The sequence below is a fragment of the Triturus cristatus genome, chromosome 12 (assembly GCF_964204655.1).
Source record: "Triturus cristatus chromosome 12, aTriCri1.1, whole genome shotgun sequence".
NCBI classification, from domain to species: domain Eukaryota; kingdom Metazoa; phylum Chordata; class Amphibia; order Caudata; family Salamandridae; genus Triturus; species Triturus cristatus.
Window position 1 is genome coordinate 213,020,857 of NC_140595.1, and position 24,606 is coordinate 213,045,462.

General features: G+C 45.2%; 1 protein-coding gene across 1 annotated transcript in view; it reads right to left on the minus strand.

Annotated features, from left to right (window-relative positions):
* Positions 1-231: 231 nt before the first annotated feature.
* LOC146773099 (chymotrypsinogen 2-like) overlaps positions 232-24,606 on the minus strand; it is a 39,479-nt gene continuing 15,104 nt past the window's right edge. Inside the window, exons 4-7 of the mRNA XM_085637523.1 lie at positions 17,936-18,014; positions 15,814-15,994; positions 12,530-12,663; positions 232-489 (exon numbers count right to left, since the gene is read on the minus strand). Coding sequence (XP_085493649.1) covers positions 328-489; positions 12,530-12,663; positions 15,814-15,994; positions 17,936-18,014 — 556 coding nt within the window. The 3' untranslated portion in view covers positions 232-327. The remainder of the gene's footprint in view (positions 490-12,529; positions 12,664-15,813; positions 15,995-17,935; positions 18,015-24,606) is intronic.

Sequence of the window (24,606 nt, forward strand, 5' to 3'; positions counted from 1 at the left end):
TGCAAATGGTTAGTTTCTCTGCTCGAATTGTCTCTTTGCTATACACTTTATGACAAGTGCTTAACGGTTGCTTTCCAACTGTTGTCTTGCTACACCCCCCGCCCCCCACCCGCCTTCACACCTCGTTGGACAATCCGGCTTCATTCTGATAAGCCGCCATCTCATTCCGTCACAATGAACTGGTACAAATTGCTATATTTGGTTATCAATGAATGTAAACAACATCACCAGTCAGTGGCAAGCTTTTTATTAAACATTTTGCCATATTTCCTTGAAATTGACAGTCACTTCCCTCAAGGTTCTTTCTGATGTTCTTGGTTTCAGGACTCAGTTGGCAGCGATGATCTGGTCTGCCCAGGCCCTGAGCTCGGTCACGCGGGCGTAGACGCCAGGAGAGGATGGGGAGCATGTATTGCTGCCCCAAGAGACGATGCCCACCAGGGTCCATGCACCGTTCTCCTGGCACACAAGAGGGCCGCCAGAGTCTCCCTGAATGAGGAAAGAAACACAACTGAGTTATCAAGTTATGCTCTCCATGCTGACAAAGCCTAGCGACTCATTTGTAAAACCAGAAACCTTCCGCCTCCCTTGGTCCATGTTCTGTCCATCTCAACAAGTATTCCTACCAGTGATAGCACACCCGGAGGCATCACTTGTGCCTTCTTCCTTAGACAATGAAGGGTCCCTATCAGGAATGGTGTGAGGTTCATCCCAAACTTGTCATCCTGCTCAAACCCTCATGATAACAGTGGACTCTAGCTTCTTCCCAATGGAGTGGGCTATCTATGCCATATAACGTTCCTGATACTGGAGCCTGTCTGTTACAGCTGCTCACTGTCGGCATTCATTCGGCTCACAATCATCTATGATAAACTTCTTACAACTGGGCCTATCCTTGCCTGAAAATCATTATTTGCTATGTTCAACTTGGCCGGCTCCATTTTGAATCTTAACAGTTTATATTTGGTGTTCATATCCTTTTTAGATATCGGTCACCTCCCCTCACAAATGCCTGCACTGGATTCTGTGATAGAGCTGGGCTTTCAGACTTAATGGTTGCTTGTTACTTTTTGCTTACAACATGCAATCTGCAAGTGGTGTAGTGTGTAGGCACTAACATGGAATACATATGAAAATGCATTGAATATGGCAAGGTCTTACATGATAACAAAGTTTAGGACCAGCTTACAGAGGTCAGATACACAGGGTACGAAGATCAAGTTGCATAGGATGCATAGAAGATACAATGTACATGGGCGAGTGCAATAGCTGGGCATTGTAGAGTATAGGGGCTGGGACGAATAGGCACTTGCAAGGCCTAATCAACATTAAAATGACCAGGTACAAATACATATGAGATGATACATTAAAACATGTCAGTGGAGTCAAGCTATCCTGGCTGATGAGGGCTGAAACCCCGAAACCGATCCTAGGATGCATGTTTCCGGTCCAGCGAGGACCTGGCTTGGCAGTGCGGGCTGGACTGTTCCCATTGGGCGCAGGGTCAAGACTGATTTCCATATGGCTGGGTTCAAACTAGAATGGCAAGGTGAGCAAAAGAACGATGGATTTAGGCCCAGATCTCTGTACTGGGGTGAATGTATGACATTGTTCTGCATTCTGTCCATCAATAGTTCTTTTTGCATTTGTCACCCCGAGTGGGACGGGTATGCTCAGACGTAGATCCCGTGCTCTCCATGCCACTGGAATCAAGCTATCCTGGCTGAAGAGGGGTGAAACCCCGAAACTGGTCCTAGGATGCTTGTTTCCGGTCCAGGGAGGACCTGGCCTGGCAGTTCGGGCTGGACTGTTCCCATGAGGCACAGGGTCAAGACTGATTTGCATATGGCTGGGTCCAAACTGGAATGGAAAGGTGAGCAAAAAAACGATGGATTTAGGCCCAGATCTCTGTACTGGGGTGAATGTATGACATTGTTCTGCATTCTGTTCATCAATAGTTCTTTTTGCATTTGTCACCCCGAGTGGGACGGGTATGCTCAGACGTGAGTCCCGTACTCTCCATGCCACTGGAGTCAAGCTATCCTGGCTGAAGAGGGGTGAAACCCTGAAACCGGTCCTCGGATGCTTGTTTCCAGTCCAGGGAGGACCTGGCCTGGCAGCTTGGGCTGGACTGTTCCCATTGGGCACAGGGTCAAGACTGATTTGCATATGGCTGGGTTCAAACTAGAATGGCATGGTGAGCAAAAAAACGATGGATTTAGACCCAGATCTCTGCACTGGGGTGAATGTATGACATTGTTCTACATTCTGTCCATCAATTGTTGTTTTTGCAGGAGAGGTAACGTGGCAGCAAACAAGATCAAAAGGAAAAAGGGTGAATAATGCATTGAGTGTTTAGAAAAGGTGAGTCTTGAGACTCTCATAACTGCCTCAGCGTATTTGCCCGCACAGCTTCTTCACGAGGCGAGGATCTGCCCCGCAGAATCCCCAGTCATATGCGCGTGACTGGAGGATCGAATCTGCTGAGTGAAGGCTCCCTGATGGGGTTATGGCATCGTTTTTTTCAGCAAATAATTGGGGGTTGCGCTTTCAATGTATTTGTATGGGGGCCAGAAAATCTTGAATGTAATTGCTTCTCTTGCAGGCAGCCGGTGCAGACTGTTGAGGTGCCCTGCGAGAGGTGCATGATTTTTCAGGCCACAGATCAGTCACCCAGCAACGATTTGCACCTTCTGGAGTGTTTTATTTTGATTTGGCTGGTTGGCAGCCAATGGCACAAAGCGTTTTCCATAGTTTAGCATGATGTGACCATCCCCCACTCCCACAGGATGATACTGGATGGAATGAATGGACGAGTTTTTCCTATAAATCTGACTTGATGGAATGAGATTTTTTTTAAATTAATTATTAAGTTTCCATAACACAAAAAGGTTTTTTTAAAACCATATACAACTGTTATAGCTAATGTTGATAAACATACTATCAGTGACATAGGCTGGTAAAATACACATGGGGATCGAGAGCAACCAATCAGGTCTCTGCAGTGATGAAAGTGAAAAAAGACAGTTACGAGCAGACTACAAATAAAATGTCAGCTATTTCCAACACCACTCCTAACGTGTGTCTATATTAGGACAGCTTAGTACGTGATTCAAGAAAAGTCACTGGCGAGCTCACAAGCAGCGTGACAGAGCCCAGGTGTCTTTCAGTGGCTTGGTAAGAGGTGAGATTGAGTAATAAGAGCCCAACTGTCCATTGCAATATAAAATGTCCAGCAACCATCTTTTAACCAAAGGTGAACGACTCCTGCCCGTAGGAGCACCACCGATGCCAGGCACCGGATGCCCTTAGGAAGTTTAAATGTATAGCCCAGCAGCGCTATGGGAGGAGCTTTTTAGGTTTTACCTGCACAGCGCTTGTGTTGTGCTTGTAAAATCTCTTGTATTTAATACATCTTAAAAGGGGGCTCTTATCATTTCCCATAGCCAAATTATTGTTTTCATTCGCTTTTGTGTGGAACTTGTATTTTTTTTTATCTTCCCCTGGCTGCACACATTTATGATATTTCTACTAAAGCTGTTCACACTGTTTAAGCCCCATTTACTGTCAAGATAAGATCTCTTCTCACAGAAAAGGCAGACAGCTTCTCACACAGTATGCTGGAATGCTTGCTTTTGAGGTTTTGCCTGCACTGTGCTTGAGAAATCAATTTGTTTTATTCCGCCTCCTCTTTCTTCCATTTCTATTGGCTGTTGCATATTTTCCTGCATTTACCAATGCTTGTTCCTCATCTGTTTCCCTTATCAGTTTCCCGCCACTGGAATACTGTTAACATCCACTTTGGTGGAACTATAGTTTCATAAAGCTTTGCCATTTACTCTTGCAGCATATTTATGTACCAATTTTCACCCGAAGAGATTAAGGGATTTGCGTAGAATCACAGGATGTTGCGGGGCTCCGCCAATACTCGAACCGGGAACCCCAGCTCTTGAGTCAGCAGCTCTGGCTGCTGTGCCACATCCTCTCCACTCCTATGTAATCTGTCAGGGAGCTCTTTCCTTCTCCCAGACCATGATTGATTAAAACAGCTCATTATTCATTACACAGGAGTAACCGATGCATTACCAATGCTTGTTTTTATTTAGTTGTGTAAAGTAGAAAGCTTTAGCCTTAGAACGTTTGTGGCATTTCCTATTCATGCCTCAGTACCTTTCTTTGCACTTTTTAGGCATTAACGGATTGATTTTTTCATTTTAATCTATTTGGTCAATATGATCAAATTCTAAATGTTAAAATACAAGAGCTATGCTATATTTTCCTTCTAAACAGGCAGCCACAATTGCAGTTACCTTGCAGACAACAGGGTCATGATTTGAATGGGGCAGCAGGTGCAGCAGCACCGGGCCCATAATTTGTCACAATTGCAATTACATTGCAGTTAAAAAGGACTTGGTTTGAATGGTGCAGCAGGTGCAGTGGCACCAGGGCCAAACGTTCTCATAACTTCGCTAAACACCAAGGGGCAGATTTACAAGCCCCTGCGCCACCAGTTCGTCACTTTTTGTGACGTACTGGAGGTGCATTTCACTTCTCCATATTTACAGAGAGAGGAAAAGCCACCCTGCATGACTTTTCCTCTCCTTGTATATATGGCCCCTTCACACGCAGCACTTTGTGCGGAAGTGGCGTTCCATAGGTGTTGCTGTGGGTGTTCCCACGGAACACCCATGGAACGAGACACATTTCCAGATTTACGAGGAATCGTAAATCTGGAAATGCATGTCAATGCTAAGGTACCAGGAGGAGAAATCTTTTCATTTCTCCTCGTTTTTTCTCTTTCAATACGTGCTGCATACTACAGCACGCATTGAAAGAGGAAAATGCCTGTAGTGATTGTTTTTGTGTGGGAAGGGGCACCTTCCTACACAAAAACAATCTCCCCACGACGCAGGCCTCCTTGCACCATGGTGCAAAGGTGCCTGCGCTGGCGCATGGCTGCAGTTTGTGCGCCAGCACAGGGGAAGCACAGAGATGCGACATATTATTGTCAATATGTTGCATTCCTGGGCTTCGGAAGTGCCGCTGTGTGGCGCAGCCAAAGGGCTTGCTGTGCCGTGCTGCGGCACTTCCTTGTAGATCTGCCTCCAAATATTCCTGTATTTTACTACCTCATAGGCAGCAAGTGCAGTTTTCATGTAGGCAACAAAGTCATCATTTGAATGATGCAGCAGGCTTCAGTTTTCAGAACTCCTCTAAACACCTAGGGGCTTATTTAAAATCCCTTTGCACCACTGGTGTGTCACTTTTTGTGACGCACTGCTGGCGCAACCTCCTGTTCTATATTTACAAGGACAGGTAAAGCCATCCTGCGTGGCTTTTCCTGTCCTTGGAAATATGGTCCCTTCTTACGCAACACTTTGTGTGAAAGGGGAGTGGCATGGGTTTTTTCCTGTGGGTGTTCTCACGCAACACCCAGGTATTCTGCAGCATTTAGAGATTTACAAGAATTCGTAAATCTGGAAGTGTGTCAGAATGCCACGCCACCCCTGGGGTGGTGTAGCGAGGCCCAACAAGGAGAAATGTTTACATTTATCCTCGTTTGTTCTTCTTTCCGGGGGTGCTTCATTCTGAAGCACACATAGGAAGAGGAAATCACCTCCTTTTATTGTTTTCGTTATTGTTTTTGTGCTGGAAGGTTCCCCTTCCTGCACAGCAACAATTTCCCCACAATGCAGGCGCCCTTGCACCATGGCGCAAGGGTGTCTGAATGGTGCATGGCAGCTGATTGTGCGCCAGCGCAAGGAAACACACAGGGATGCGTCATGTTGTTGTAAATATGACGTATCCCTGTGTTTTGAACGTACCGCAGCGTGGCACAGCCAAAGGGCTTGCAGTGCCACGGCACTTTCTTGTAATTAAGACCCCTAATATTGCTATATTTTACAACTAAACAGGCAGTCACTAGTGCAGTTATCTAGCAAGTGTTAGTGTCATGATTTCAATGGTACAGCAGGTGCAGTGGCACCGAGATCAGGGACAAAATTTGTCACAACTACACTAAACATCAAATATTACCATATTTTACAACTCTACAGGCAGTCACAAGTGCATGATTTGAATGGTGCAGCTGGTGCAGTAGCACCAGGACCAAAAGTTCCAGTCACCCCACTAAACACCTAACATTGCTATATTTTACTACTAAACAGGCAGTCACAATTACAACTACCTTACAGACAACAGGGTCATGATTTGAATTGTGCAGCAGGTGCAGTGACACTGGGTCCAAAAGCTGCCTTGACTCCTCTAAACACCAAATATTGCTATATTTTACTACTAAACAGGCAGTCACAAATGCAGTTATCTTGCAGGTACTAGGGGCATGATTTGAATGGTGCAGCAGGTGCAGTGGCACTGGGTCCAAAAGTTGTCAGAACTCCTCTAAACACATAATATTGTGATTACATAAATTAATTCTATTATTTCCAGATTTCATTTAATTTTTCAAAATGTTGCTATTACTTACTCGCACTATACCACCAGTAACAGCACAGTATATTGCCTTTTTGTACATAAACAAGAATAGCACTTTAATAGACGTTCTGTAACTTATATTGTACAACTACTCAGCAAGCTACAACTTACAATAAAAAATAGCTTATTAGTCACATAGCCAAAACCTAATGCATTTACCAATGCTTGCCTGCCACTGCACCCACCTTCGAGTTACTGAGATGCATGTCACACAGACTTCCTATGTTTCATGATTTTGTTTTGATGGGGACTTATAAAGAAGAGATTGGGGCAATCAGTGGACATCTATAGGTAAGAGAGTGGCAAGGCTAGGGCCCATGTGCAGCACTATAATGAATGAAGGATTGCGGATGGGAGTGCTGTGATGGTACCTTGAATCTGTCCCGCTTTCTCATTTTAACTCATTACTGTAACAGAGTGGAAGTCCTAGGTCGTGCCGCTCTTTTACCTATAGATGTAATGTACACATCAAAACAAAATCATGAAACATAGGAAGTTTGTGTGACATGGATCTCAGCAACTCGAATGTGAGTACCCTAGCAAAAAAGCTCCTCCTGTGGCGCTACTGAGCTATACATTTAAACTTCCTAAGGGCATCCAGCACCTGGCATTGGCGACGCGCCTACGGGCAGGAGTCAATCACCTATAGATAAAAGGGGGCTGCTGGACACGCTATTCTGCAGTGGACAGTTGTCCCTTATGGGCAGTGGGAGGGAAAGGGACATATATCTAGTAGGACCAAAGAGGCAGAAGACGAGCTCTCAAGCAGGCAGAGTGACGTCATTTCACTTTGTGCTTCCAGTGCTTTTATTATGGCAGTAGCATACTTATAAACATTCTTTGAGGAAAAAGAGGTTGAGTTTTTAATTTTTAAAAACCATTAATAAGTATAATGATGACGACACTGGACATTACGTCTCATGACCTTTGGCAAGATGATGACATCACAGGATTCAGCATTATGTGTTGAGTGACCCACATCAGAGAAAAATGCCACGGACTTCTGACCTGATGTCATCAGGAGAATTTAATGTTCTGCACAATGATGCAAGAGTGACTGCTCTGGCGCTAGGCAGCCAAAAGGGCGCCAGCGCAGAGGAAAAGGCAGGAATTTACTTAAATACAGCATATTTCTGCCCTTTCCCTGTCATGCTCACCCTTAATTTTTCCGACATTGTTAGTGTGACTTCTAGAGGCACAAACTGACTCAAAATCTGCCAGAAGATGATGCTTCGATAGTTCTGTTTGGGTTAGTAGCACCGCGTCGTACGTAAAGAGAAGTATTGGTATCCAGTCTTTGTTTATTTTTGTTATGTCTAGATCAAGGTTCCTCAACACTTTTACAACATCATTTATATAGCAGTTAAATAAAGTTGGTGCTACCCAGCAACCTTGCTTGATGCCCTCACCCCTTGTGCTTTATTTCACCCAAGAGGTAGTATAATAATGTATTGTGACTAGCAGGTTTAGTGACTTATAGCCTGTCGCTTTAGAATTTGCCATAGAATGGAATGGTTAACGATGGCAAATGCCACTTGAAGATCAATAAATACCAAGTATAAGGAAGATGTTAAATGGGAAATGGATTTTGAGCAAATAAGATTTCATTACATTACTTGGTCCACTGTGCTCTGGCACATCCTGGAACCCGCTTGATATGGAGGTAGTAGATCTTTTTCCCCCAACCACTGGTCTAGGCAGGATAGCAACAATTTTCCAAAGATTGTTCCCACTCCATCGAGCAGTGAGATTGCCCAATAGTTTTCCAGTTGGTCTCTTGGCCCCTTGTGATATAATGGGACATTTATAGATTTTTGTTCCAAAAAGATGTAATCTCTTCATGAAGCCAAGTGTTTTAAATGACCTAGTCAGTGCAGTTGACCATAAGTTTAAGTGGTTCCAGAAAACATGTTAGGCATTTTTCTGGGCCAGCTGCTTTAAGCAGTTTTTGGGCTGGAATCACTTGAACAACTTCTTATTCAGTGAATTCATTGATTTGCCTCTGGTTTAAGTAATATAAAGGAGCGCCTGATGGATCATCTAACAGAACGCAGAAATTTAGCAAATTAACCATGGGTCTTAAGTGGTCTGTATTTTGATGTACGAGTTCCCACTTCATGCTCATATATACACTCCTGCTTGCCTTTGAATCAAAATTTCTGAAAATGTTTTTCAATTTCTTTGATAAATTTCAAAGGGATATTGACCTTCAGGTGATCCTGATTTGGTGTGACTTGACCATTGGTTATTAATAGGAGTTTTACACCTGTGTTCAGATAAAGGGTTGCATAATGGCTGAACCAGCTTTGTGGTATGTTCAGCTCTAGGTTCCTTGGAGGGTCCTCACAGCCAAACAAGTGGTAGCCTACCTCCGAAATCAGTGGGGCTGGCAAATATGCACTGTTGTGCATGATCACAGCGAGGATACCCAATTGATACAAATCCTGCTTGTATCAATTCTCTACTGGGGATACATGTATGAAAAGACCCAGGGAACTATCATCTCCTCTAATATATAGTCAATGATTTCCAAGCTACCTGCAGGCTGTGATGCCATGAAACCATGACATGGGACATTCAAATTCTCCTTGTTCTTTTATTGAATTTCATGCACTCGTCTTAATGTAGCATTAATACCTATCTGAATCATTTGTTTGACCTCTTTTAGGGTGGAAGACTTGCAGGGCATAGTTCCTCTGACCACAGATACATATCGACAAAGGTGGCCTTTGGCCAAACCCTAGAGTATTTTACTCCCAACCTAGGGTACGAGGATAAAGCATTCTCAAAGCAGTGCTGGAATTGGAGAAATAACTTCAACCAGAGTTCTGGTCACTTCCTTGTCTGACATATTTAGGGGACAGACTTATCAACACTTTCCATGGGTGCAAAGTCAACGACAGTGATACAATCTGGTGCAAATTGTTAATTTTGAATTTACTATCCAGTACAAAACTTTTTGCATTACTTTTCATCAAAGGCCGTGCCAACGGTAGTGCATGGGCATTCCCACTCTGCCACCCTTGGTTATTGGCACAACACCCTATCTGCTAACAATGGGACATGGGGTTTTGCGTTAAACATGACTTCTTCTCAGGGCAGACACAAAATTGGACAAATGCTTTTACTCCTTCAAACTTTTCAGACTTTGCACATGTGCTGTGTACAGCACATATAAAGAGTGGGAATATTTGTAACGTTATCTAGGCATAGTATTTTCTACTGGAAGGATCACTTTCTGTACGAAACCTATGAAAGACTCACAAACACACCTTTGTACTATGGTGCAAAGGTGTGTGCGTAGCCCTAAGCAGCCTATATGTGTTCCAGCGCTTGGAGAGAGAGTAGCAGCATCTATCTTAGTACATGTATTGCAGTCTTGCTCTCATCCAATCTTGCAATGAGCTGGTAACATGAAATATCAACAAATCAGGGTGGAAATCCACCAAGATGATACATGTGCCCTGCTGATGTTCCTGTTCAATCTAGCAGCTCTGTAGGGATGCCACAAAGCAAGGCCGAACTGGCTGTAGTGGGCAACCAGCGTTTTTCTGGTGGGCCGGCAGGGTGTGGGCTGGTTTTGTGCCCCTGGGGGTCGTTTTTGTTACCAGGGGCCTGCAATATCGGCCACCCGTGTAACAAAATCGGCTGAAACCTGCCCCTGAAAACAGCTCAGCCGCACCCCCTACCGCCCCCGGGGGCCACCCGAGCAGGTTGGAAGGGCCAGTTTCGGTTCCCAGTCCGGCCCTGCCTCAAAGAACCCAGAGACAAAACGCACCGTATCAGGACCGTTGCACCCCTGAACCTGGGGGAGTCTCCAAGTTTCCCTTTTGGAAAAACATGATGTGGTGGGGAATCCTTACAACTACTCAGAATGTCTGGGCATTTTTGTCCTTTGAACTGTTTTTGGGGCATGCATGCACCCTCCATCATAATGGGAATTCCGTAGATCCCATGGCAGTACCACATCCATGCATGTTTCATGTGAGGGACTCCCCGGAATTCTCATTTTACCTAGGTTACTTGCACACTACCTGCAAGGAAAAATACTCTCCAGGCCTCATTTATGGCATTTTGCAGTGGGGCAGTGCAACAAGGCACCTTGTTGCATTGATCTAGGCCAAAGTGAAAGGGAAGGAATGCACTGTATTTAATTAATACAGTGCCTTCCTGTCCATTCCCTCTGCGCTGGTGCCGTTTTGGCAGCCTAGCGCCAAAGTAGGCACCCCTGCACCATGGCGTAAGGGTGCCTCCGTTGCAGGCAGGGTTGTTTTGTGCAGGAAGGGGCTCCAGCCTGTCAAAAATCAATCCTACAAGACGTTTTTCTCTTTGTATGTGTGCTGCAAAATGCAGCACACATAGAAAGAGGAAAAAAAACAGGAAAACTCCTTACGCCTCTCCGCGGGAGGCATACGGATGTTGAGCTTCGCCTGGTTTACATCACTTTGTAAGTGTCAAATTACATGGGTATTGCAGGGGAAAACCCACCTCAACGACCATGGGATGCCTCCCGGGCGAAGAATAAGACGACGCAGTGATTTGCACTGCATCACCTTACTCATGATTTATGAGGCCATTCAAAGCTACGCACTGTGGCTTTCCGTGGCTTCATAAATCTTTATGAGAGCCTTGCGTCATGCATGTACCTGTTTACATGGTGCAAAAGTGATGCAGGACTCTCATAAATAAGCCCCTCCCTGACCACAAGGAGAGGAACACAGGGTGCTGACCCAGAGTGCCAGGGTGACAGCACCTGATGTTGCTCTCCTGGTACTCAGGGCAGACCTAGGGTTTTAATGGCCTCTCATTCTATCTCTAACTTAGCACCTCTATTGCATTCCACCACCATTTTCTCTTGCAATCTGGCCATGCGAGAATTGGTTGGTGAGTACCTCCTCCACATTTCAAATGGCGCGAGTTTGACAGGCCCCTGATTAGCCTTTGATCACACCGCCTAATTCATGCAAACTCTGCCTCTAAACGCTGCCTTTGGTGGCACGTGATGGGACCTTACCAGAGGGATTTTCTCTGCCAAGTCCTAAATAAGCAAGAAAAAGGATGCCACGGGAATATGGAACTGAGATTTGATATAAGACACTGTATTCCAGATAGAGGTATGCAGTTGGTTATACTGGCTGGCAGGCACATGGATGGGCATGAGGCAGGGGGTGTAGGTAGTCCTATGGAATCTTACTGAGCAAAGGGTTAGATGATTAAATGAGAGGATATTGGAGTGAATGGGGCATTGCGAGTTGGGCAATAGGCCCATTTCTGAATGACATGGATGGATCTTTTGATTGATGGATCACTTTGACATGTAAGTAAATACTGAGGGGCTCATTTATAGATTTTGTGCCGTAGGGCAGTGCAGCAGGCCTTGCTTCTGCGCTGCCCTACGGCAAAAGAAATAGGCAGGAATGTGCCGTATCTATTGGATACGGCGCATTCCTGTCCTTTTCCCCTACGCTAGCGCACAATGGGCTGCCATGCGCCAATGCAGGCACCTTTGCCCCATGGTGCAAGAGTGTCTGTGTTGCGGTGATGATTATTTTTATGCAGGAAGTGAAACCTTCCTGCACAAAAACAATCACAAGTGGCTTTTCCCTCTTTCTGTGTGCTGCAGAATGTGTTCCTCACACCTCCCTTGGGGAGGCTTATGTTTTTGGTGCTGCCTCAGACTTACGATTCTCGTAAATCTGGGGAAGTGTCAAAAAGCAAAGGATGTTGCTGGGAACGCCCCCAGCAACACCCATGGAAGGCCCCTTTCACTCATGAAAAGGGCACATATTTATAAGGCCATGAAAGGTCACGTAATGCTTGTAAATATGCCAGTGGCACATTGCGCCACCCGAACGTCAAAAAAGTGATGTTAAGGGCCTCATAAATGTGGCCCTGAGAGTTTGAAAGGTAATTCCAAGAGGTTAAAACGACAGACAGAGATGCTGAACAGATACAGTGCACAAAGCTGGGGTTGATGGACAGGTCACAAGAGGAGGCTGGGTACATAGACAGCTAGTGAAAGTGCTAGATGTGTTACCATGCAAGAGGAAGCCCCATCAGCTCCAGCGCAGATCATGACGTCGGCGATCTTGTTGCCCCAGTACTGCTTGCATTCAGGGTTGGTCAGGAGTGGCAGGGCTACTTGCTGCAGCTTCTCGGGGGTTTTGCTTGCTGCAAAATAAATGACAATTACAGCTGCAATTGATCTATAAATACATCCAACGACCCCCAGCAGTTTTAAAGTGCCCAACACTCCAAAGAAACATGAGACGGCCGCTAAATGAAGGCGGGCTTGTTAGGCATGTTCAACGAATACAGGTCTCTTAAGGTTGCCCATCAAAGAAGCCAATAGAACTCTTTCTCCAATTAACCACAATGCCTCTGTCGGAGTCCTACCATAGCCGACATTTTTATATCACTCTACACCTATATCGGGCTTATTTATGAGCCCCTTGCCGCACTTTTGCACCGCTGTTGCGTCACTTTTTGTGATGCAGCGCCGGCATTAAGAATGCACCACACATTGCGCCATATTTACAGGGTGGCAATGCGTCACCTTATAAAGCCCTGCACCACATTATACCCTAGACAGGTATAATGTGCGCAGGGTGGGTGTTCCCACGCAACAAAGCCTCGTAAGTGTGGCGTAGTGAAAACTATCAGATTTATCTGCACTACTTCTAGGACACCACTGCGTCAAAACCTTATGCCTGCCTCATAGCAGGCATAAGGTTGACGCAGTCCTATGCGTGTGGGCCTGCCTCGTGCATTGCTGGAGTTGCGTCTTGCTTATGACACAACTCCAGCAATGCATAACTTTTATGCAGACAGACACGTCAGGTTCCTGACGCACCTGTCACTCCTTGCAACATGGAGCACCATACAGTAAATATGGCGCATCCATCGTGTCGCAAGGTGGGCGCAGTGAAAACTGTTGCATCGCTGCTTTCATGCAGCAATGTGCCTGTTTTTATAAATAAGCCCCATCGATTCTACAATATCGACTCCTAACATCATCGAGTTCAGGAGATGTGGAATTTACAAGAGTCAATTTATAATTCTGCATCTTTGATTACCTTGATGATGTTCATAGTCAATACTGTGGACAGGATGTATATGTAGGTATATATTCATGAAAAGTCACAAATCTGCCCACTCACAGGTAAGAGTCAAGCAGCAGCAATAAACTAGGGATGCTCGAAATTTGTAGAATTTGTTTTTTCGTAATTCCACAAAATTCGTTGAAATTGTGCAAACTGGCGCATAGTGCTACATTTTATTTAAAAATTGCAAAAACTAAAGCGCAGTAAACAACACCCACTCGTATTCTGCGTTTTTCCCGTTTACACCACATTCGTAATATCATATTTTCGGGTATTTCCTGTAACAAGCGTAAACGAAATTACCAAAATTGCATGAAATTATGCCAGTGTGATGTAAATATCGGCCGGGCCTAGAATAGCCCAGGATGCAATTGTGAATTCTAATGCAGAAGTCTCATAACATGGTCTGTTGCTGCACTGCATGACGTCATTGTAAAACCGTTGGCTGTGGAGCATGCTGGGTAATGGATCTGAAAATGCCCTGGTGCCCCAATCGAACTCTCCAGGGGAAACCGCCTTTTAACTAACCTCACACTGAGGCTCAGGTCCTCCCGGGACTGGGGGGCATTTGGCAACTATTGCCCGATTAAAGGTGGATCCGCAGGTGACTGGTTGCTTTTTGGTGAGGACAGGGCAGATAATCCTGACAGGCCTGCGGGTATTCTACAGTGGGGCCCCAAATGTAAGTAAATAACCTGGAATGGGGAAAAGATTTCGGCTTTCTTTCGACAAAGATGGACGTGGCATCCAAGACTTGTATCTTGCAATTTCAAAATGTCTACGTTTAATCTATGTACAAATTATCCTGATGCGTGAAGGAGGGAAGAAAGAAGTGTAATTATTGTGGTCACACCAAGCCCCCCCCCCCCCTTTCTTGAAGGAGTTTTCTGCACAGCAATGAAACCAGCAGCAGCTGTCAGCAGGGGCTCCACTATTCTACTCTACGTGATTTTAATCAGAAGCCGAGAATGAATAGTTGGTTCCACTTTATATGTGACGTGTCAGTGACACCAAGACCTCTCAAACATGTTCAACAATCACTGACATGGTTTGGACCAGTCACTGTCCTATGGAAGAAACTATGGAAGAAAGAAGTGAAGGGTCTGCTAAAGGCTGCGTCTACCGCTTGAGAGTAGAAACCATCCCTTCACACATTGACCAGGCCCCCCCCCCCGTGAATAGCGGGGGGGCGCCCTTAGTCGCTCCAAATGCAGGAGCCTAAAAAGCAGGAGTCCCTCGTCGATTTTCAGGATGAGAAGAGGGTCGCTGGCTGCTGACGTCATCGGGGGCGCCCGGAGGCTTATAAGGCATCGCAAGAGGGGAGACCGGCCTCTTTTTCTCTCCACCGCGCACCAGCCTGAAGTCTGCATCAGATACCCACCCACCCACCCCTGGAGGGAGGAGGAATCGGCGGAATTTATTGCAGCAGAAAAAGTGGGGCTACCCAAAATCTGAACTGATATACTGAGTTTATACCTTGGAGGGGTGGTTTTATGCGGGCACCGGGCAGGCAGGAGGGGGACTGACCTGCTGGTCGTCCTGGACCTTTCTGCCCTACCTTGGGATGCAACTTTTGGGGGTTTGGCCTGGTGACAGGCACCCCGGCAAGGACGAAGCGCTATGCGGTGCCCTGGTATGTGGAACTGCGGGTATTGCCCATCCCTCTGAGTGATGGAGGGGAAGTTGCTGCAAAGTTATGGGTTGAGGGCTTGGGCAATGGATATGGAAAAGGGGCCTGCTGGCACGTTTTGCATTTCAGAGTGTTGCCAATAGTTTTATTGCTTGCACATTCCTTGAGATGTTGTGCTGACCTTATGTACTGTTTCCTCAGAACAATAATGCCTTGAACTGATTTTACAAGTGCATTCTGAAGTGTAACGCTGTAATGGGTGGAGACAACTGTTATAAAGCCTGTACGATCATTGATCTGTTTTGCTAAAGCTTGTGTCCTGTATCCTCATGACAATGTATGGCCGATCTTACTGTATTCTCATAACAATGATGTTTTTTTAACTATGGTTATCAATCCGAACTGATGCAATATGACTATGAGAATAAAAGGCTATGCCCTTGGTTACAGCCCATTACTTGCAATTGGCTCTCTCATTGGGAACTGTTTCAGTGGGGGGCGGCGAGTTGCACCTGTGAGCGCCCTATATGTCTGCCGCATTAAGGCCTGCCCCCTCTCCAGGTCCACAGAGACAATACTCCAACGTACCGCTGGAATCCGTCAGGCCCCATCCGGTGGTGACACACCTCAAGCCACCACTGAAGCTGTCAGTTGTGTCTGCCAGGCAAACCGGGGACACTCGGGCACTCAGCTGGGCGGGAGAGGCCAGCTTCAAGAGAGTGATGTCATTCTTGATGGTGAACATGCTGAACTGGGGGTGCTTGAAGACCTAAAACAGAGGAAGAGAGAGTGAGAGGAAACAAATATATCAAACATACAAAGGACAGAGAGGAGGACATCATAGAGAATCGCACCTGGGGTTCAAGGAGCAGTGACCACCTCTTTTACCCAGGGCTTTAAGTGGGCAGGGTCTTGCCGGTGCTGATCACTGGCAGTTCTAAAAAACAGGTGCTGAGACATGTCCCTATCGGGCCCTCCGCTTTTGCGCTCACCCTCAGGGTGTCAGGTTAGGCCCTCTGCCCAGGCCCAAATCCACAGAAGCGAAGATGAAAGTCCTCCACACTTCCCAAGAGCTAGCGCCCGGAATGGAGCAACGTAACGCACTCAAGGGCAGCAGCTTCCAAAAAGTGTGGGGAGAATTACCCAAGGAGTGATCCCCACTCTCCCCCAGCTAGATGATGCTGCAGCGGGGTATTGAGAAAGTGCAGGAACTGCAAAGAAAAGGTTACAGTGTTCGTTTAGTACTATTAATACCTATACAAAGCTTCTTTTGGAGTGTGTTCAACACCGCGCTCCACTTACCCCACTCTTGTGAGCACAAGGCCTTGGCGAGAGGTCTTCTGTGAAAGGAGTCCAGTGGAAGATGCAGAGAGTCACAGAGGCTCAAGCCAGTAAGGGGCAATATAGGACCAACAGAGGGAAATAAACAATCAAGGGTAACACTCTCTCTCACTCTTGCAACACCCTGTCTCATAAGCATAAGACAGAACAGGGTGTCGTTCTCCTCTGTATGGTGGAGCGTTGCCCGACTCATAAGCTAAAGACAGAACGGGACGCCTGCATGCACCAATGCAAATGACTATACTCGGCTCTTAAACTGAAGACGGAGCGGAGTAAGCATTTACCCGGGATAGATGAGGGAGGTGAAATACGTGTAATCCAGCTCCTAAACTGAAGACAGAGTGGACCTACACCACCTAACCCTTGAGGAGAGAAAGAGAGGGCTACTACACCCCCTCCGGTATCTACAAGAAGATCCGGAGCGGGGTAACACACACAATCACGTTCGTACCAGGTAACAATAATGAAGGGGGAAGGGAGTCTACACACACTCGCACTGAAAGGCTGGGTCGGAATACAGGGAAGACGAGAGGTGAGACCAGTCAGGGAGTTAGGGAAACACGAAAAGCTGGCCAAACAGATGCCGGGGAACGGGACCCCTGGAGGGTGTAAAGGATATAGGATAGCAGGATCACGGGGTAAAGGTAGGGAAATTCCCACCGGGAAGTTGTCTCAGGGAAACAAACAGGAATCACAGCGGCTACATCCGTGCCGCTAAGCGAGGAACAAACACGGAATTGACCAAAGGGGCGTGGTTACGTCAGGAATCAGTAAGCCAAGCAACGGCTTACGCGTCAGACGTTCCTTTTAAGATCGTAGGGATCGTCTGCAAATTCCGTCCTGTGAAGGGAGCGCAATGCTGAACACACACACACACGGAAACCCCACCTCGTCTCCGTCTGCCCCTAACACAGGGTGGGAAACAAATGTTAACTCTGCAGCACTACCACCCTTCTCTGCCTTTGATTTAACTACAAAGAGACACCTTAGTGTTCTTTCACAGTCTCGTCATTTCAGAATGGAAGCATTTTCAATGTTATATACAACGAAGCCATAGTTTATGTAACAAACAACCATTGAAAAAGACAGTAGTCCTGGCTTGTTGTAAGTGTAATGTTACTTGTATCATATATCTGGATGGAATGACAGAAGCAGCAAAATACCAGTCGTGTGGCACCCTGTGCTAAGCACAGATTTTTCCTTAGGTGTTTTTAGGCCACGCCCTCAATTACATCGACCACGCCACTTTTAGAGAACCCCCAGTTTTCCAATCCCACTTAAAGGCCTGCCTCTACCTGCCTCAGGGGCGGAGAGTGGAGTTCAGCGAGAGGCTGGAAGCCCTGTCGAGGACGATCAGCACACACCTTACCTTGGCAATAGTCATGACCTGGATGTCCTCGCTCGGAGAGGCGTGGTCGAATTCTCCCAGGATCACTCGATGGCTGGTTCTGCAGGATTAACAGAGGATGAGGTGAGTTAGAGACAAGCCACAGGCCAGTGGCAGCAGCTAGACATGTTCTTTACTTCAGTGGCAACACCTTGTGTATGGTAAATTGTTACCCTGCTCCTAGGTGCTCTACTGTCCCTACTCCTGGGGTCCTGGTCACTCCTCTGCTTTTCTTTAACACACAGCCCTGAAGCTGAAGTGGTGGTTTAGGAGCAAAAGGATGGTTGTAAAATCAGTGACCCCAGTCCACCGAGTACTCAGTTGGTCTTCTTGCGTGAATTCAGCCACGCCGCCGTGCATCGGGTGAGGGGGCTTAGGATATCTTACGGCATAAGTAGTAGGAGTCTTTTTAACGCTGTCACCAACATGGAGTCAGTTGTGTCAAAGAGACCTGGTACCACCTGAGACGATGCACCACTTAAGAATGCAATAGTCATCACTATCAGAAAGAGGGAAGGGGCTTCACTGGAGAGCTGAGGGGGTTTAGACAAAATATCGGAGAAAAAATATTGAGTGGACAAAATATCTTATCAAGAATATAGAGGACAAAAATATTGCGAAGATACGTTTCTATAGGTAAGCAAAGCGTTACTATACATAACTCCACATGTATGTACCTTGACGATATATATATATATCTCTTCAAGGTACGTAGATGTTGAGTTAAGAATAGTAAACCCATACTTACCTATTTGCACTCACCTTCTCCATATTCTGGTCCTCGATATTTTGAACACAATATTCTGTCAGTGATCTGAGCTGTGTAGGTCCAAATCATCCAGGGGTATATTTACAAGCCCCTATCGTCACCATAACATCCCTTTTCAGAGTGTTGTAGTGGCGTAGGGGCTTCGACTTATTTTCAAGGCAGCGTTATGCGCCTTAACGTGGCTTAACTCTGCCTTGTAAATAAGGCACTCTTTCACTCTATACTTTGTGTGAAAGAGGTGGGTAATGGGTGTTGCGGTGGGCGTTCCGCCGCAACACCCATTGTTTTTTACGCTGCCCTCTATTTACAAGAGTGGCGTAAATAGGAGGCAGCGTCAAAATTAAGAACAGGGAAAACCTGGTCTTAACCTTGCTAAGCGAGGAGAAAATGCTTTATTTCTCCTCGGTTTTGCTGTTTCTATGTGAGATGCATTGTGCAACACATATAGAAACAGAAAATCTCCATGAATTCATGTTTATGTGCAGGAAGGTGTCTCTTCCTGCACATAAACAATCATTAAAAAAAAAAACTTACCATTTGCACATAGGAGTTTCAAATTGCCATTCAGGATTGTCTATGTACAATGAGGGGCACCTTCCTGCACATAAACAATTATTCCCTCAATGCAGGGACCCTTGCACTGTGGAACAAGGGTGCCTGTGTTTGTGCTAGGCAGCTGAATTTAGTAGCAGCGCAGGGTGAAACGCAGGGGTGCACCATATTATTGTACATACGATGCATCCCTGCATTTCTAAAGTGACGACGCGGCCCATTAGCTGTTTCGGAGCTAACCACCTCACCGCCATTATGTTGTAAATATGCCCCTCGTTCTTATACAGAATAGGGGACTATGGGCGTTGAGTTGAAGCAATACAATCAAAGACCTTCATGCTAGGGCTACAGGAGTTATGGAGTGGGGAGGCCTAAATTATGCGGCAGGTATGACTCAATTATGTGGCAAGAAAGTGCGAATCGTGTAGTGCCTGCATAGTTTTGAAGCAACGTTCACTACATTATTTTTACACATTAGTACTGTATGGACAAAAGTTTCACCCCATTAATATCAGGTTAACATCTAAATACAACACTCAGCGTCTGTGCGACAGAAGGCCTTCCCATGCTCAGCAACACATGTGGTAGCGTTTTTTACTAAGTTTTGATCCGTTTGAGCTGGAAACAAAACTACAATGTTTTATGACATTCTGTACATTACGCAGTTGGTGATGGATTATGTGACAAGTGCTGCAAATCTATAATTATGCGGAACCTGCCGCAGGATCGTATCAATGCAGTGGTCCTGCCCCTAAGGGAGCTTCACAGACATTCGGAAGAGACCATTTAGCCAAATGTCCGGTGTGATATGGTTGGCTGGGTCCTGCAGCATACGGCTGTTTCTGGTCGGAATGTATCTCACTTTGCTCCGTCGATACAATCCTGAGTGCAACGAACTATGCCAAAGATGCAACACGCACCTCTGCTGTGTAATGACAGAGGATCACACGGGCGGGCATTGGAGTGTGGAGCAAGTAGGCCCTGAGCCCTTTTGCAAGGCTGTTGCCCGACTGTATAGTAAAAGAAATAAAAAGGAAGTGGGTCTCTCATGCTCTTGGGTCACGGTGCCACTGCACTTGCTGCACTGTGCCCGTGGCTGGTTGGCTTTGAAGTGGTCTGCATGGTTTTGAACATTCATTGTAGCCGATCTGGGTGATTTTGAATACACTCTTAGCCACGGTGCCACATCCTATTAAGGCACCCGGAAGACGTTCAACAATCATGAGGAGATTAAAGCTCCCTGGGAGGCGTCTGGCCCGTCCTGGGTGTTGGGAGACCCTCGCAAGGCACCCTACGGAGATGGGTGCTCCTGAACTCGATCAGCGGGTGAAGCTGGTCAGCTGGGGTAAGTGAATGACCAGTGCTTGAGTAAACAGCATTCACATAACACAAAGCATCATCATGTGGTTTGACGTTTGTACACCCTGCTATTACCACCGCCAATGTTAGTTTGTGTACTGGGGTGTGGCACAAATAACAGCGCCTAAAAAATTGATGCTACAGTAAAAAAGGATTTCTTTTGTTTCCGTTGCATGCATTTTCAGATGCTTTTTCTCAGTGCTCGCTTCGTCTGGGTTGCTGAGCTGCTTGCTGACTGGTCATCATTATGGTGGCCATTTTGTAACAATAGATCAATGAGTATGTAGTATTCTGTTGAAAGATGGGCACAATTTCTACCACCATCGGTGACATACTGTAACACTTGGGAGCAAGCGATGGCAAAAACACCTGCAAAATGGCAGCAGGAAAGAAAGCAAAAATGTAGCTCTGGTTTGACAGCACAGCTGACGGGTACCTCATGTTATCAACAAAAAATATCTTTGAGATGAACTGAGAGAAGGGCTTAGGCTTCTACTACATTTTGGCCACCATGAGTACAGGATTCGATTGGCTCGAACTTGTGTGCTTCCGCTGAAAAGAGTGCTTGTACTGTTAATTGTAATCTCCCAGATTACCGCAATAGTCAAGGGTTTTTTGTGTTGACCACCCATTCTGACGAACCTTGAGGTTTTTCACTGTCATGATTCTCGCTAGGCCCTATTGAAAAGGGAAGTTTTTTTGCATGGAAAACGGTATTTTTCTACATATTTGTAATTTGGTTGCCAGTTTAAGTGCACTTGGATAGGCCTCTGTTGGATATGGTGTCATGCCAATGGTAAAGGCTGTAGGCTTTATAGATTCACTGTGAAAAGGTTTGCCAGATTCTATTGATTTGACCATATTATTGGGAAACATTATGAGAAAGTCAGTAGCCCTGACCTACATACTGTGAAAAAAATTAAAAAAGAGAGGGGGTGGTTCTAGCGGTACAGATATATACAGTAATTATCTCAGCCCACTTTATCTTTGTGGCTGATGGCGTGGTAACTCGCCTACTGTAAATGTTTAATTTCTTTCAGCAAAAAGGAAAAGCGGAATCTAATTTGAATTAGGCACTAACAAGAATTGCTGAGCCAAATCTAGGGATGTACAGAATTTAGACTAACACTCTTCTTCAAAATGTATTAATTTCATATGAACTCCAAAAACATGCAACATTGTGGCTCACAATCAATAAAAAATATGTACACACAAACTATTGACAAAACATAGACTGTACAAGGTGAAAAAGGTGTCCACAAAAGACGGACAGCGAGTACTTATTTGAGGGCACAAAAGAAAACACCGTCTTTAGGTATCAGCATCTAGTTCTTGTAAGACCGTCTAGTGCATTTCTAAAGATAATTCGTTGCAACAAAGATTATGTGGTCTTCGCCCAGTCTGGGTAACTGTCTTTCTCCCACAACTAATTAAGTAATGAATGGTTCTGGTCCTGGATTGTAAGGGTCGACGCGTTTCGGCCTCAACATTGTGGCCTCTTCAGGACGAAGCAGGCCAGAGATCACCCATATTGCACGTCTCAACCGATGTTTATGGGTTGCATATGGTTGTAGTATGGATATGCCAATGCTGAAGGAAAGGTGCTTAGGGCATACATTGGTTAGCAAGGCCTCATACTAAAAACACTAAAGATACAACCTGCTAAGACTAAAGCGTAATGGCTGTCCTTATGTAATACTTCTGGCAGAAAGTTCTTAGTGTTTTGACTTTGGGTCCTCCATCATGGACCAAAAAAGAAGATATCTATTTGTGAAAAGACAAAGCAACCAGGAACTTAATGCAGCGTACTCCTTTTTAACTCTGTCTTTGCTAATTTTGAATCTGCAATGCACATAAACTTGCGGAATTTCTCACAGAACATCGCCTCTCCTTGAAGGCAGGTGATAATCACTTGCCGGCAAGGGCGTATACTGTTGCTTATGAAGAACTGCTTCAACAGCCCTTTCTTGTTCCATCATTAGAGCTGGGCAGGTACAGAAAATATGGCAAATGTCTTCCTTGGGATAAGCCGACATGAGATCCCAGTAGACAATTTCCTCCAAACAGGGGCTTTAAAGCAAATTTGAAAATCGCCTAGCCAAAGATTTAACAACTTAAGCTTGGACTTTAGGGCAAACAGGCCCCCTAAGTATAATTGAGATTTGAGGAGGCTGTATGAACCTACTACCATCCATGCGTGACATCTTTTGGACAGCACAGCTTTGTCCATGAGGGATGAGATATTTTTCCCGGTTGAAATTAAGACTCTGTTGAAAGCTGGTTGTATAAGGGTTAAGGCCCAAAGATCCCCTGCCTTAAAGGTAGTTAAAGCCAGGTTTAGATAATCATATCCAACAGTGTTTCTTATGTCATGTACGGCATTCCACACAGTAGAACGTAGGCTAGAACTTGGATCTTTTTTTAGCTTATAGCAAAATTTCAAATAAGCACCCAAGCTGCTTATGCTCTGCTTCCTAAGTCCAAACTCAAGACGAATTTGAGCAGGAGAGGCAACGCGAGGAAGATTAAACACACATAGGTATGTCCCTACTATAACATTATTTTATTGAATCTTCCGCTCAAACCCTCAGCTCCATACATAAGAGAGAGAACATGTTTGGCAGCCATAACTTGCAGGGGTGGCTGGAAAGACAGGCCTTTTAGATAGTTTTGTAATGAACAGAAAGCAGCAGTTGTCATGGTATTCCACCTTTGTATCGCATTGCACTGTTTCTTAAAAGCACCTCTTGAATCAAAACTGGTACCCAGATACTTATATTCCAACATGGTTTCCAAAGCTGATCGATCTAGTTAGAATGTGGGTGGCGATGATCTTCTTGTTGTTACTAACATTGTTTTTGTTATGTTAAGATTGACTTGAAGCCTACTGGGCGGTAACATTGATTAGGTGCTGTAGGCCGACCTTAGTGTTTCTAATCAAGACACTGTTGTTGGCATGCAGCATATGTGAAGTACTAATTCCAGCCACCCTGGGGGAATGAGAATTGACACTGTTTAAAGCTGTTTTCAGCTCTGCTAAATACAAGTTGAAGAGAGACCGCGCCAGTACACATCCTCGCTTAAGGCCATTTCTAGTTTGTATTTCTTTTTAAAGCGATGCACCTTTTCCCAACCTCACCCATGTCCATGTATCAGTGTACAACAACTGAATAGCTCTTAGGAGGAGAGGAGAAATTCCCCAGCTTTGCAACTTAGACCACAAGATGTTTCGCTGTACTGCATCAAATGCAAAACGAAAGTTTCATGTTCAAATTTCGTGAACAAAAGCATGTTCTGTTCAGGAAATTTGCCCTTCAGATGACTTGTCTAAAAAATATTACAATTAACTTGAGTGAATTATGAAGAATATGAGAATAAATCAGAAGGGCTAATGAAAATTAAGTTGTTGGTCCTTGTTTTGTTGAGTCAGTACAAGAATCAGGGAGCTAGATCTTTTGCTTACATTATATTGTTAAGAGGCCTAATCTAGTTGCCATTAAGGGCCCAACCCCTTTCTTTTATAAAACTTTCTAAATGTGGCATTTCCAGAATTGCAATTTAAAATCTGAATCAACATTAGTTTGGATTTTAAATTGTGATTCCAAAGACACCAGACTGAAAGGGTGTGTCTCTTTCCAATTGGGAATTACACTTTTAAAATATAAGGTAACCCCAATGTTATCTTATGATAGAGATAGGTCTTGCAATAATGAAAAATGAATTCAAGAGTTTTTCACTGCCAGGATATGTACAACTTAAAAGTTACATGTCCTGCTTTTTAAATACATTGCACCCTGTCCTCTGGGCTGTTCAGGCCTACCCGAGGGGTGACTTGTTTGTATTAAAAAGGAAGGCTTTGACCTGGCAAAAGATTTATTTTGGCATGTCAAAATGGCAGTTTAAACTGCACACACAGGCGTGCAATGGCAGGCCTGATGCATGTTTAAAGGGCTACTTAAGTGGGTGCCACAAT